Here is a 13760-nt window from a genome sequence, read left to right as displayed (position 1 = left end):
TTCATGTTAAATTTCCTCTTAACCTTTGGTAATTGATACTGCTTTCTTTTTTGAATTTGTCTGATTTCTCTTTGCCTACCCATTTATTTACAACCTTTTGTGCTTGTTCTTGTTATTATTTTGTCTTTAGTATGTTCTTTAAAAATAGCTGTGTTTTATTTTCTTCAGTTGCTCTACTGTTCTCTTTATGGGAAAATTCAGTCCTTTTACATTTATTGTAATGATTAATGTGCTTGATTTTATTCCTTCTATTTTACTTTATGTATTTTGACATCACATATTCTTATTTTTGTCATCTTGATTATGTTTCTATTCATTGTGTTTTACTTTCTGTTAATTTGAAGTTCTACCTTCTCTTTCCCTGCCTTTAAAATGAAATGTCTGCCTCTTTACTATTATTTGAAAACAATATGCAGTTTTCATATAGACTTGTATGTACTATTATTATCATCCATATTTTAGAGGAAAGAAACATGAGGTGTAGAAAAGTTAAGGAACTTGCCTTAGGTTTATGTAATAAGTGGCCGGGCTGACTCTCTGCAGACTGCTCCAGAGCCACCTTTTAAACTTCTGTGCTTTTGGAGGGAGCCATTCCTTCCACATCCATAGAAAGGACAAGGGAGTGTACATATAATTTTGTTATACCATAAAAATAAACACAACCCGCTTAGCAAACTATAAAATATCTGTGCTAATGAATTTTAAAATATAAAAAATTGAAGATTTTATTGGAGAATTTACAAAAAAATTATATCAACACTAAAAAAGCAATAGTAGAGTAATATTCACAAAGGACTCAAAGTTGTATGAGAATCTTCTCAGAAAGAGATTCAAGTAAGATGTTTTTACCAGTGAATTTTTTCAAACTTTTAAGAACTTTTCATGAAAACATATTTTGTTCTGTTCCAGAGCATAAAAAATAATGGAGTGTCATCCAAAGCATTTTGAAAACTTAGCCAATAAAATACAAAAATTTCCACAAAAGTTTTCAAACTATGTATAGATACTTTGGAAGAAACTATGAGCAAATCAATTCAATGGTAAATTAAAATAACTATCTTCCATGGACAAACAAAGATAATTTAATCTAAGAATCCAATAATATATAACACCAATAAATGCTGTAAGGGGGAAAAAGGGATAATCTCTACTAATGTCAAATAGTCAGTTGAAAAAAAAAATAGTCATTTGATGTATTTTATAACCATTCTCATCAGAAAACTTCTAAAAATTCTGAAAAAGCTAGGAATAAGTGAATACTTCCTCAAATGCTGAGGAAAAAAAATGATAAATTAATAGCCAGCATTATCATTAACTATCACACTCCAGAAATAATCTCATTAATATTAGGAATAAAATATCCATGCTAGCAAATTCCTATTTTACATTTTTTTTTAATGTTTGTGTTTTTTTTTTTTTTGAATGATCTGTTTTTTTCGAATGTTCTCTGAGTGTCCTGTTAGAAGAAATAATACATGTGTATCGGAAAAATCCAGTTATATTATAATTAAATAAATGAAAATTATAACATTAATGTAGTGACATCTTTCCCCTCTCAACTTGCCATAATTAAAAACAAATCCCTACTAATAAGTAATTCTGACAGTGCAATGGACATGCTCATGACCTACCCAAGTGAGTAAAAATTGGCAAAAATCTTCATGGAAAGCAGCTTGACAGTTCTTACCAAGAGCTTTAAAAGAGTTTATGTCCTTTGACCCAGTAATTCTACTTCTGGGAAATCCAGCCTAAGGAAATCATGAGAATTGCTGATAAAGATTTGTGTATGAGAATATTAATGGCAGTGCTGTTTATAATATTTTAAAAAATGGGAAATAACCTAAAATGCCAAACAACAGAATAATCAAATGGGCAAATAAAGTATAATATAGCCATGCTGTGTGCAGTCATAAAAAATCACGCTTTTGAAAAACTAATCTAAAAGGAAAGATACAATGTTAAATAGGAAAAAAGTAGAATACAAATTTATTTAAATTTGATATTAATTTTATAAAAAATGCATATTTTTATATTATATATTCAGGAAAAATGTAAAGGACTGGAAGAAAATATTGAAAATAATATGAACAACATATTAAAACAGTATTATCGGAGTATGTTAACATTGAGAAATTTCTGACTCTCCCCCAGGTCATTTAAGTCACCTCACCATCAAGGATTTACATTTTACGTTGAAGGATAAACTTTATTCTAAATTAATATTAGAATGTTAACCTTGGCTATAGGCTGAAATGCAGTCTCTGTGCAGAGAATCATTATCTTTGCAATGATTAATATTTCTATTTCATAATTACAGTTTTCAACCTTAACCGTGGACAGTTTAGATTAATTGAGAAACTGGACAGAAAATCATCAATGGGTTAGTTACAGTACCTGAAGTTATATGAATATTGGCAGAGAGCTAGTGTGAAATAATCTCATCTTCCCCCTCTTTGTACCCAGAAACAAGAGTTAAGCCATCTTTTACACCCTGTTGAAGGAAGTGAACAATTGGAACCATAGGGCTGGAAAACACTTGTGAGATGTCTCTTGTCCACGTTTTCTTTCTCCAAATCAATAATGCAAGAAAACCTAATGTAGGAAAACAGCCATGTTGGAAAGTGGAATCTGAGGTTTGCAGTGAGCTTTGGAGGTGCTTTCATCTGGTTTCCTACCCAGAGTGAGAATTCTTATATCCAGTGAGGGTCTTTGCATCCACTGGGAAACTCCCTAAATCTAGAGATATGTTTCCTCATCTGTAAAGTGGCAACAGTAATATGACATATCTCATAATTGTGAGCATTAAGTGAATTCATGCTTGTGAAGGTCTTAGCACATTAGCTGAGCCTGTGTTGGTTATTATTGCCTTTGTGAATTTTCACATTCCTTTTTAGGATTTTCTCATTGAATGACAAATCTGTTTAGCCAAAAAACAGCTCCTGGAACCATGCAGAGTAAGTCTAATCCACCATCTACATTAACAGTCCTTCAAATACTTGAAGACAGCTTTCATGATTTTAATAACTGCTTTCTGTGGCTTTTTCTTTTTTAAATTTCAAGAATAGAACACAGTAGACTATAAAAATGAGCGTTATCAGTCTTCCTTTGGATTTTCTATGTAAATGTTGTTTAACATTCAAATGGTGCTGATTATAATTTGAGATATTAACAGTTAGATATGCCATTGTGTCCCTCTGTTATTGTTTGTAAAGGAGGTTAAACACTATATTAACTTCTGAGTAGTGATTTACTGTTGCTTTTGTTAGAGAAAAATAAAAAAGTAAAATAATATAATTTGATATTGCCTTTGAGACTTTTCAGTTTGTGGAAGGCTTTATTTCCTACTCGATTTTATTTTTTAAAAAAGCGTACATGTAGTGTAAATACAGCATCACATAAATGCAGAGTTGTTCTTTTTTCCTGGCTTAAGCTGTTGTGTAATACTGCTCTGTAACCATTAAGCAGCTGCTCGGCCTCAGAGATGCTCATATTTCTTTTGGTAGATGAAGGAAATTTATTATATGAATTTCTCCAAATTTCTTTAAGATCTCTGGCCTTTGCGTCAGCAATTTAGATTTACAGTGGACTATGTAACATGTGAAAACCATCTTTCTGAAAGGCTCGAGTAACCTGGAGGTTACAGATGGGGTTATGTTAGCAGCAATAACCTGACCTTTTGCTGTGTTACCCTCCATACTGTTGCAGGGCTCCTGACCCACAAGATCCTCCCCAGTTATTTTGCCAGAGTCCTCAAGTACCATCTCCTGTGTGCTTATGAGCAAGTGCTATTAGCTATCCAAATACTATGTCATCGATTGTTTCTTTCTTTACTCTGCCTTGTCTTGGGTATTGCCTGTCCCTTGCAAAGGCTGTGCTATGTATGAAGATGCATGAAGGTGGCAGCTGTCTGCTTCAGGTGCTTCTCCCAGGCTACACCCTTGCCTGATTCCCACCCATCCTCGCTCCCATAGGCTCACCGATAATAGGCTCTACTACTTGTCCTTGGGACCCTCCCTTTACTGGAGTTCCAGTATGCTCTATGCAGGAGTGGAGCCCAGTGGCAACTGTGGTGTTGCATTTTTTCCAGCAGGTTCCAAAGCATTTCTGACCTATTTCCAATGCTTTTCATAGTAAAATAACTCTTTACATTTTCTTCGTAGATTCCAATTTCATAGAATTTGGGGAACTGAGCATGGGGAGTGGAGAAACACCCTGCTGCATTCTGAATTGCCTTCCTTTTTTATGAGATAGTCATTGTATTTTACCTATGTTTGACTGCCTGACTGTCTCCCTTCTGGTAGAGTTAGCTTTGAGGTGGCTCATCCCTCCCTCATGATTTGGCTCCTAACAGGCATGCATACGACTTCATCTTAATGGGCTTGACTTAGAAGCAAATGGACCTCTGATTACTCATTGGAGTAATAAGGAGATGAACTTCAGATTATTTCTACATATTGAAATGCTATTATGTATTACATGTGATGTAATTTATATGATAATATTGAAATGTTCACTATTTGTTCACTCATTGGTACATCAATTTATTTTACAAGTATTGTGGAGCTTCTACAATTTAAATACTTCTAGTCCTTTGGTCATTATTTTACTAAATGCCTAAAGTTACATGTTAGTATATAACAAAGTCAGGGATATAATCTGACCCTAGAAATTACTCTTTCCCATTCTACCAAAAGCCTAAACAAACTCCCTAGCAAATGAGTTCCAAGGAATGACAATGGTTAGTATAGTTATCTATCAATCTTAAACTGTGTATATTTACATTGTTATAAAATTACTAATATGTTAATTTGTGACCCAGTTTTAAAAGATCATACATCATGATCAAGTGGAATTCATTCCAGGAATGCAAGGATGTTTCAACATACACAAATCTATAAATGTGATACATCACATCAACAGAATGAAGAAAAAAAAATATGATCATTTCAATAGATGCAGAAAAAGCATTTGATAAAATTCAACACCCCTTCATGATTAAAAATGCTCAACAAATTAGGTTTAGAAGGAACACACCTAAACACAATAAAGGCCATATACATCAAACCCACAGCTAATATCGTACTGAACAGACAAAAATTGGAGGCTTTTTCTGTAGGAAAAATCTTTTCTTCAAGGATGCCCACTTTCTCCACTCTCATTCAGCACTGTGCTAGAAGTTCTAGTCTGTGCAATAAGGCAAGATAAAGCAACAAAGGACATTCAAATTGGAAAGGAGGAAGTCAAGCTATCCCTATTTGCAGATGACATGATCCTATACACAGAAAACCCTAAAGACTCCACCAAAAAAATCACTAGAACTAATAAATGAATTCAGTAAAGTGGCAGGATATTATATCCACACACAAAAATCAGCAGCTTTCTATACACCAACAATGAAATAAGCAAAGAAGAAATCAAGATTTGCAATAGCTACCCAAAAAATGAAATACTGGGAGTAAACTTAACCAAGGAGGTGAAAGACCTCTACAATGAAAACTATAAACTATTGGTGAGAAAAACTGAAGAGGACACAAATAAATGAAAAAATATCTTATGTTCTTTGGTTGGAAGAGTTAATATCATCAAAATGTCCATATTACCCAAAGAAATCTACACATTTAATGCAATCTCTATCAAAATACCAATGACATTCTTCACAGAAATAGAAAAAAATGACCTTAAAATTTGTATAGAAACACAAAAGATCCTGTATGGCCAAAGCAGTCTTGAACAAAAAGAACAAAATTAGAGGCATCACACTTCCTGACTTCAAAACATACTATAGAGCTACAGTAAGCAAAACAGCATGGTTTTGGCATAAAAATAGACAAATAGATTGGTGGAATGGAATAGAGAGCCAAGAGATAAACCCATACACCTACAGCCAACTGGTTTTCAACAAAGATGCCAAGAATATACAGTGGGGAAAGGACAGCTTTTTCAATAAATCGTGCTGGGTAAAGTAGATATCCACATGCAGAAGACTGAAACTAGAGCCTGTCTCTCCCCATACACAAAAATTAACTCAAAATGGATTAAAGAACTAAATTTAAGACCGGAAACTATGAAACTACTAGAAGAAAATATAGGGGAAGTGCTGCACAAAATGGGAGTGGGCAGTGCATTTTTGTCCAAGACTACAAAGGCACAGGCAACTAAAGCAAAAATACACACATGGGACTATATTGAAGTAAAAAGTTGAATTTTCAAATTTTGTTCTGTAAGTGTTTATCTAGTAGTAACTCTATATATAGACAATGAGTTAGTCGTTAAGAGTGATAAAGAGATGAATAAAACCCAGTCACTCCTCTAAATAAAGGAGCTGATAATCCCACAGGATATAAGACTTGACAATAGATATCTTGGAAAATCTGAATGTGCAAAGTGTAAAATGAATACAAACTAGGTGCTATGTGAGTACAAAGGAAAGAGATTATTTCTGGCTAGGCCAGGTGTTGGAAGAAGAGGGTGGAGGAGCAGGTTATGGAGTGGGTGGTGGTTGAGCTGGTCATTGAAGGATGAGAGTAGAGTGTGCAGAAGAGGGCCTTCTGATCAGAGGAGTTGTGTGAGAAAGAAACGAGGCAGGTGTTTGCAGAGTACAATTGGGTGATGACAAATAATCTCGTGTGAATGGTTAAGTATATGAGCTGTAGTCATGATACGTAAGGGTTTTATATTTGATATACTTACTGTAAGTTTACCATATATAAAATAAAGTATAATAAAATGTACTTTAAAACCACAATGAAAGCAACAAAATCTTTGTATACAGTGATAACTTACAGTGTTCTAGAGAATTAAAACCATCTTTTTCCCCAACCAGGCAAATGGAATCAATGTCCTTTTTTGTACTCATGACTTTTTAGCACCTTGTACAGTGCTGGTTACGTAGAAGTTTCTCACTAATCACTGAAATGAATTCAACCTAGTAAAAAATGAGTTGCTGAAGAAGTAAGAGTTTGTTAAAGTGGAGTGCATCAAAGGGGGACATTTTGTTATTATCCTTTTAAAAATGTGTATTTCATTCAGAGTCATCACTTAATATGACACCTAAGTTTTATCGCCAGTTGGAATCTTATAATTCCTTCTCACTCTTTCTTTCATTCTGTTCCTGAAGAAGGTGGGTGGGTGGGTATAAAACAGTTCAGACATCCGTGGCTCCTCAGATCACAGCAGTGAAGTGTACATGCTAATTAAATGATTTTTCTGTCTTTTCATGCTATGTCTGGTTGAAAAGCAATGTGGTGATTTGTGATTTTTGTTCTAGTAAACTTTCTAAATAAAGATGTACAAATAACTTGGGACTGTCTGGAATCCAGAGAATGGCTGATTGTTGGCTCCACTGGCCAATCTTAATTTATTGATAACATTTAACCAGCGCTTACTGTAGGTTTTATATTTTGATCTCATGTAGTATTCATAACAATTGTATGAGGTGGGTGATTTTATTAATTCCAGTTTATGAATGAGGAATCTGAGTCACAAAGAGGTCTAATATCATGGCTGTGATTCCGTAACTGATCAACCATGTCTAGGATTCAAGTCCCAGTCCTTTGACTTGAGTTCTACATGTTGCTAAACCACCTGTGCCCCACATCCCTGTACTAAGTCTGATCGCTTGGTCAGCCCTAGAGCTTTATGTAAAATCTGATCGAACTGCCAGTTCTTGCAGTCTAGAGTTTTTTGTTTTTTGGGGTTTTTTTTCCCCTGGAAGTATTTCAATTCTGAGGACTTTCAGATGCTTCTTATTCTCTCTCTGGGACAGCAGAGAGTAAACCTTATCCCCCCTTCCTCAATATTCTGTCCCTCCTCAGCCTCATCACACCCCTTGACATACATGAACGTGGTGAGGACGTTACTGCTGTTTGTGGGAGTCCTCATCTCTAGTTCTGGACGTAGCAAGACCAGCTACCAAACAGGTCTGACCTTACTTAGGCTCCTGAGCTGTGGAACATGGCCACTATCGACCCTGTGCCTAGATGTCACATAAGGGTAATGTGGCATTCCTGGAGGCCTGGATTCACCATCATTTGCTGGAAAAGGTGTACAGTTCTTGAAATAAAGGGAGTCTAAGGGAGTAGTAGCAATATTAAAGGTGCACAGAAATAGGTCAATGCGAAGTATTTGCTGTATATACACATGCTGCTTTTGTGTTATTAGTGACCCTGGAACAGGGTGGGAGTGCTGGTAACAGCAGTTCACTTTAATTGGGGAAGGATTTGTGAAGGAACAGTGGTTTCAAGAGATCTTTGAAGTATTTCCAACAAGGTGCTAATTGTGGTTGTGGTTTTTCTTTCTTTCTTTCATTTTTTTTTTTTTTTAATGGGTAGACTAGCCTACCAGGTGCCACTGAGTCAAAGGCATTCAATGAGAGCCCCATGACCATCATTCTCTATGCAAATAAACCTAACCAATTGCCTTGTACATTTAGAAAATTAAGAAAATTTTTTTTCTAGGGGATTATTTTGCATCTAAACTTTTTACTTTTCTTTGAACAGACACAGTTTGCATTCACAAGAGTTTTGCTTTTACTTGTCCTTGTAAACATTCTTGCTTTTTGTTCTAACCTTTGGTTTAAAAACACTTAAACAAATTCTAGTGTTGAATCATTTATTATGCTCCCTGCTTATATGATCTTTCTCCCCTTGATGTGTATTTTCAGGATACCTTGAGGATAGTTTTGTAAAATCTGGAGTCTTCAATGTATCAGAACTTGTGAGGGTATCCAGAAGTAAGTAAATTGTTCTCTTATTATTTAAGTATACAGTACGATTTAAAATGTTTTATATTTTGATCTTTAAATACAGTATGAAGAGTGACCACGTGTTAGGAGAGATTGAGTTGTAAAATCTCAAGTCTTCTGATGAAATCATAAGTGAATATATTTTTGCCTCATTTTTTAAAAATATTTTCATCCAAGCCATCAAAACTTTCTGTTGTACAAAAATCACTTTGGGGTTGTTCTGATTGCTATGTTATTGGTATTCATTTAATCCACTATTCTCTCTGTGACCATAGATGGTCATTTATATCAAAGGAAGTGTGATTAATTAAATGTTTTCCGTGTTGTTATGATAACCCACATAAGTTTCCTGTAGATAAGTACTTTTTCATTTTACTAACATTTTGGTGGGAGGTTGGAGATGTACAGGATATACACACTAACATACAGAGTGTAGAGGGATGCAGAAATTAACTTTGCAGATTGTAGTTGGATATAGATAGAAAGCATTGTTATCCAAAACAATGTTGGATTGTTTTAACTGGCCGCTTTACCTGAGACACCATTCTTGGCAGGCTGGATCAGATTTTTTCTAGGGTAGGCTCACCTGGTTGGCTACCTAAGCAAGGGGATGTTTCCTCGATCAACTCTTACTTATTACTAGTGTATGCAAATATATCAAAGATACAGATCTTAATGTACTCATTACCTTAAATGAGGCGACTGCTTTCTTCTTGCTCCCTTCTCTGATTTAACTTATCTATTTAACTTTGAGGGGTATGTTTTCACGTGAAATTTTGATAGAAAGTGTCACATTTTGAAATGATATTATTCAGTTGATGTAGTGGCACTCTGATGCTTGTTTAAGATCTGTTTCTCATTTGGGTCAAATTTAGTGGTCATAACAAGAATTTTGATGATCCCAAAAGAACAAAGAGAGAGTAAGTTACTAACGGTAAGAATAGTCAGAGTTTTAGCGTCATGTTCGGTAAAGGAATCTCCAAGCTAGTAGGTGACTATGTCTTTTGAACTGTAGTTTCTCAAGTAGCTCAGATTTCTAAAGTTGCCAGTGCAAATGGCATGTACAAGGGTACTTCAAAAATTTCTTGGAAATATTTGTATTTTCTTTCAATTCTATTTTTCCACCAACCTTTTGAAGTATCCTTATATATCAGGGAGTGATATACATGAACATTTACAACCTTAAGTAACTTGTTTTTCTGTCATAATTCTGGAGTAGATAAATGTATACCCCAAACACTCTGTCATGGGTCCATTTACTTGGGAGCAGTGTAGGAGATGAAAATCTAATAGTCTTATCCCAGTAGCTCCAGGGTATGTATTTACTGGGCAAGAGGATTCTGATGGTCTACTCCTTTGTCTAAGGCAATAGTCTTAAGTTTTTCAGAATCAATATGTGATTTTGAAAGGCCTCCGACATTTGAAAATTTCTAATTTAATTTTTAATCTGGAAAGGAATATGCCTGACTTATTCATTATCACTTTCCAGCATCACGTAAGGAAGGGGGTATTGAAGGTGTATGTGTATTTTTTCTCCATACCTTTCTTTAGCAGAAAGGTTATGCTGCTATAGTTATGAAGCTTATGAAATTATTTGTTTAAATTTTTACTTCTCTAAGTTCCATGATGTATTTTCATTCTTTGTATGAGAAGGGCAGTAGAGTTATTTGTCCGTACATATTCATTTAGTACCTCCTTATAGGTAAGTGCTGTCGAAGGAGAACCACATTGGAACCTTCAAAAGCCCAGAGTGATATTTAGAAAAAAATCTATATTTAAAACATAAAAAATAGATTAAAAATACCTTTCTATAACAATACAGAAACAAGGTAAATTTAATATACTTCATTCATTCATTCTTAATTCATACTATCTCTCTTAGAGGTTTTTAGGTTATTTGTTATAACATACATTACTGATTTGTAATTAGTACATTAATTATCTATATTTATTCATTAGTTAATTTATTCAGCAACATTTTATTTGCACCTCTGTATGTAAATAGGGTGTCTCTGAAATGTTTGAGAAGTTATTCTCCTAAGTGTTTTAATATATCCACATTATAATCTTGTTTACACAATTGAACTTCATTGTTTATGAAATAAGGGCTTGCTAAGTAAATATAAACTTCAGCACAATCCTTATGCTGTATATCACAAATTCTGACTTCTTGAGAGTTCACGTATGTTAATGGTTTCTGTCCTCTAGGGTTTTACAATCATATGACCCACTAATGTGTATGTTGACTTTTAGCTAATGAAGCTATTCAGTTTTAGGATAGTGATCTCTGTTGAATGATATTATCTCCATCTTAAAAGTTGATTTAGGATCAGCTTTTGGAATGAAGAGAACAGTAAAGGAGATTAAGGGTTAGCCTCTAACCCTTAGAATCTGAGGTTCTTTGGTGCTTCATTTCTAAGAAGATATTGGCAACCTCTTAAACATGATTTGCGGCTTTCAGTGTTCTTGCAGCTCTCTGGGAGAGGTGCTAACTCTGATCTTTGCATCTGATGTCAGTTCTTCCAGAGGCTTTTAAACAGGAATATCTGTCTGAGACTCTTCTTGTCATTAAATAAATTTTGTGTGTACAATTTTAGCATTTTGGCCATGTTTATTATTAATCTACTTTTCTTTCTGTAATCTCCCATTTAGTGTCAGAGTGGATACTAAATTTTTACAGCACTCATGCATAAATCTGTAGACAAATTATTTTTATTGCTGTCTTGATACTCTGGAATAATCCTTCTGGAAGAAAACTTAGAAAAAACAAAATTCCTGAAGTTTTTTTATTATTATTTTACGATAAATTACACCTAGTTTGTTCATGGCCAAGCAAACTGTGTTGACTATGCAGCCATATGTGTTCAATAGAAAGTACAAATCTTTGACTAAATAGTGCATGAGCTTAATAAATTACAAATAGTTTATATAAGATATAACCTGTGAGTTTCCTGTTAGTGACTCAGGTCTTTGAATTGCATCTATTACTGTTGTAGGAAGACAGACAGATTGCTTACTTTCACTGAGCCTCCTTCTAGCACATACCCTGCTTTCAATGTCACATAGAACATGATTCTAATAATAAATTTTAAAGCATGTGGTAACTGTGGGATTTCTTACCTCGCATTTTTTTAACCTCTGGTGTACCTCAAGCCACAACTGACATAGCAACATTTTAGTTGTCCAAATAATTCAAGCCATCAGGCATAGTAACACATTGCATACAAATATTTTCTGTGTTAAAGGAGGCTGCAACATATTATATAAAAAGAACAGTCTAACAGAAGGCAGATGCTCCAGAAGTTTGGAGCTGAGATTAATTGTGTATATATTGATTTATTTAATTTGTAGTAGAGAAAAAGAGATGTTCACTGTATATTCCTTGATGACTTCTGTGCGGCAAAACATGTGCCTCCTAATCATACCTTTAAAAAATATTTTAAGTTAATATTGGCCTGCCTGATATTAAACAATTTAACTGATAGTGAATACATTTATAATGTTTATTAACAATTCTGGGTAAAAAAATTCCTTGAAAATCTGCAGTTCTTTTGGTATTTTATATTCAACTCGTAATTAGGAAAGAGAGGACGATTAAGTAGACTGTGTGTTCTTAGGGTGAATCTCAGGAACTCTAGAATTTTGTTGCCAAGCCCACCAGGGCACACTTTCTGTCATTAGAACTTCTGAAATCCTGATTAAAACAGGTGGTGAAGAAATATGAAATATTCGTTATCACTGTCTTTGATACCAACCTGCCTGGTCTCCAGTTTGCATGCTATCTCTACCTGTGACTTTGCTCCTACAGTAACCAGTTTGGATTGACTTCTGTTCAACGCCTTTCTCATTCTCCAAAGTCCAGTGCCAGCTACAGCTCTTCCACTGACTTCTTGGATTATTCAAGCCTGCATTGGATTCTTTTCCCCTTGAAATCCTACAGCTTTTATCATGTCATTCATTTAGGCAGTTTCATTGTAATCTACATTCATTATCCTGATATTTATGTATTTTGCATGAGTGTTTTGCTTACCCAAGTTGATGCCCAATGTGTTTATTAAGGGCAGGGGTATATGTAAGACTATTTGCATCCATTGCAATACCTGCCAGTAATGGACACAATCGATAACATGTTGAATGAACAAACTTTCTGCAAACAGGTTCATTTGTACTTCTTTATCTGCTTCTAGCTCATTTTTGAACTGTTGCATCTTTGCTAACCACTTCACTTTATCAGAGAAGAAATTTGGGGGAGAAAGCAAGGAAAGAAGGGACTCACATTTGCTGGGTATCTTTATGCAGCAGGCATGATGCTAGGCTTTCATCCCTCCTTACCTCATTTCATTCTCAAGATAACCATATGTGGTAGGTTAGTATTATTCCCATTTTACAGTTTAGGAAACTGAGGCACATAGCTCATAAGTGGCAGAGGAAGTTTAAATTAAAGGCTGTTTGTCTCCCAAGACTGCTTATTCTAACACAACATGCTGCCTCACAGATTTACTCAAGATATCTAAAAATAAATTTTAAAAATTTGAACAGATGTAATCTATTGTATAAAAACAATATACACAAAAATCTTAGTTCATTATATATTGGAAAATTAAAAAGACTTCTTGATTTGTAAACTAATACAGTAAAGTATAAAACTCCATGAATATATTTTCAATAATTTATAAATCGTTGTATAAAAGAAAAGAAAAGCATAACTCTTGAGTAAAGCCACTATTATCATTTATATACAAAATCTAAATGTGTATTTTGGAGAAGAACTTGGCTTTTATTTCATATTTGTAAATTTTACTTATATACCTGCTCTAATACAGGAATTATTGATGTCAATTTAAAATATCATAATTTCTAATTCATCCTAATATGAATGTTAATATTATGGAATGATAGTCTTTTTTTTTGAAACATGTTGATTATACATATTTGTGGTGTACAGCATTATATTTCAATACATGTATACAGTGCGATGATCAAATCAGGGTAATCAGCATATTCGTCATTGCAAAAC

General features: G+C 34.2%; 1 protein-coding gene across 10 annotated transcripts in view; it reads left to right on the top strand.

Moving 5' to 3' along the window:
* The window catches only part of NFIB (nuclear factor I B), a 282680-nt gene that overhangs the window by 148888 nt on the left and 120032 nt on the right, over nucleotides 1-13760 (top strand). For 9 of the 10 annotated variants that reach the window (XM_063080859.1, XM_063080855.1, XM_063080854.1 and 6 more), the window contains exon 4: nucleotides 8663-8731. The exons of the other annotated variant lie outside the window; for it this stretch is intronic. In XM_063080859.1, coding sequence (XP_062936929.1) covers nucleotides 8663-8731 — 69 coding nt within the window. The remainder of the gene's footprint in view (nucleotides 1-8662; nucleotides 8732-13760) is intronic. 10 annotated transcript variants of the gene reach the window in all.

Source organism: Cynocephalus volans, chromosome 16 (genome assembly GCF_027409185.1).
Source record: "Cynocephalus volans isolate mCynVol1 chromosome 16, mCynVol1.pri, whole genome shotgun sequence".
Taxonomy (NCBI): domain Eukaryota; kingdom Metazoa; phylum Chordata; class Mammalia; order Dermoptera; family Cynocephalidae; genus Cynocephalus; species Cynocephalus volans.
Note: the sequence above shows the minus strand (reverse complement) of the source record. Positions and strands in the feature narration are given on the sequence as shown.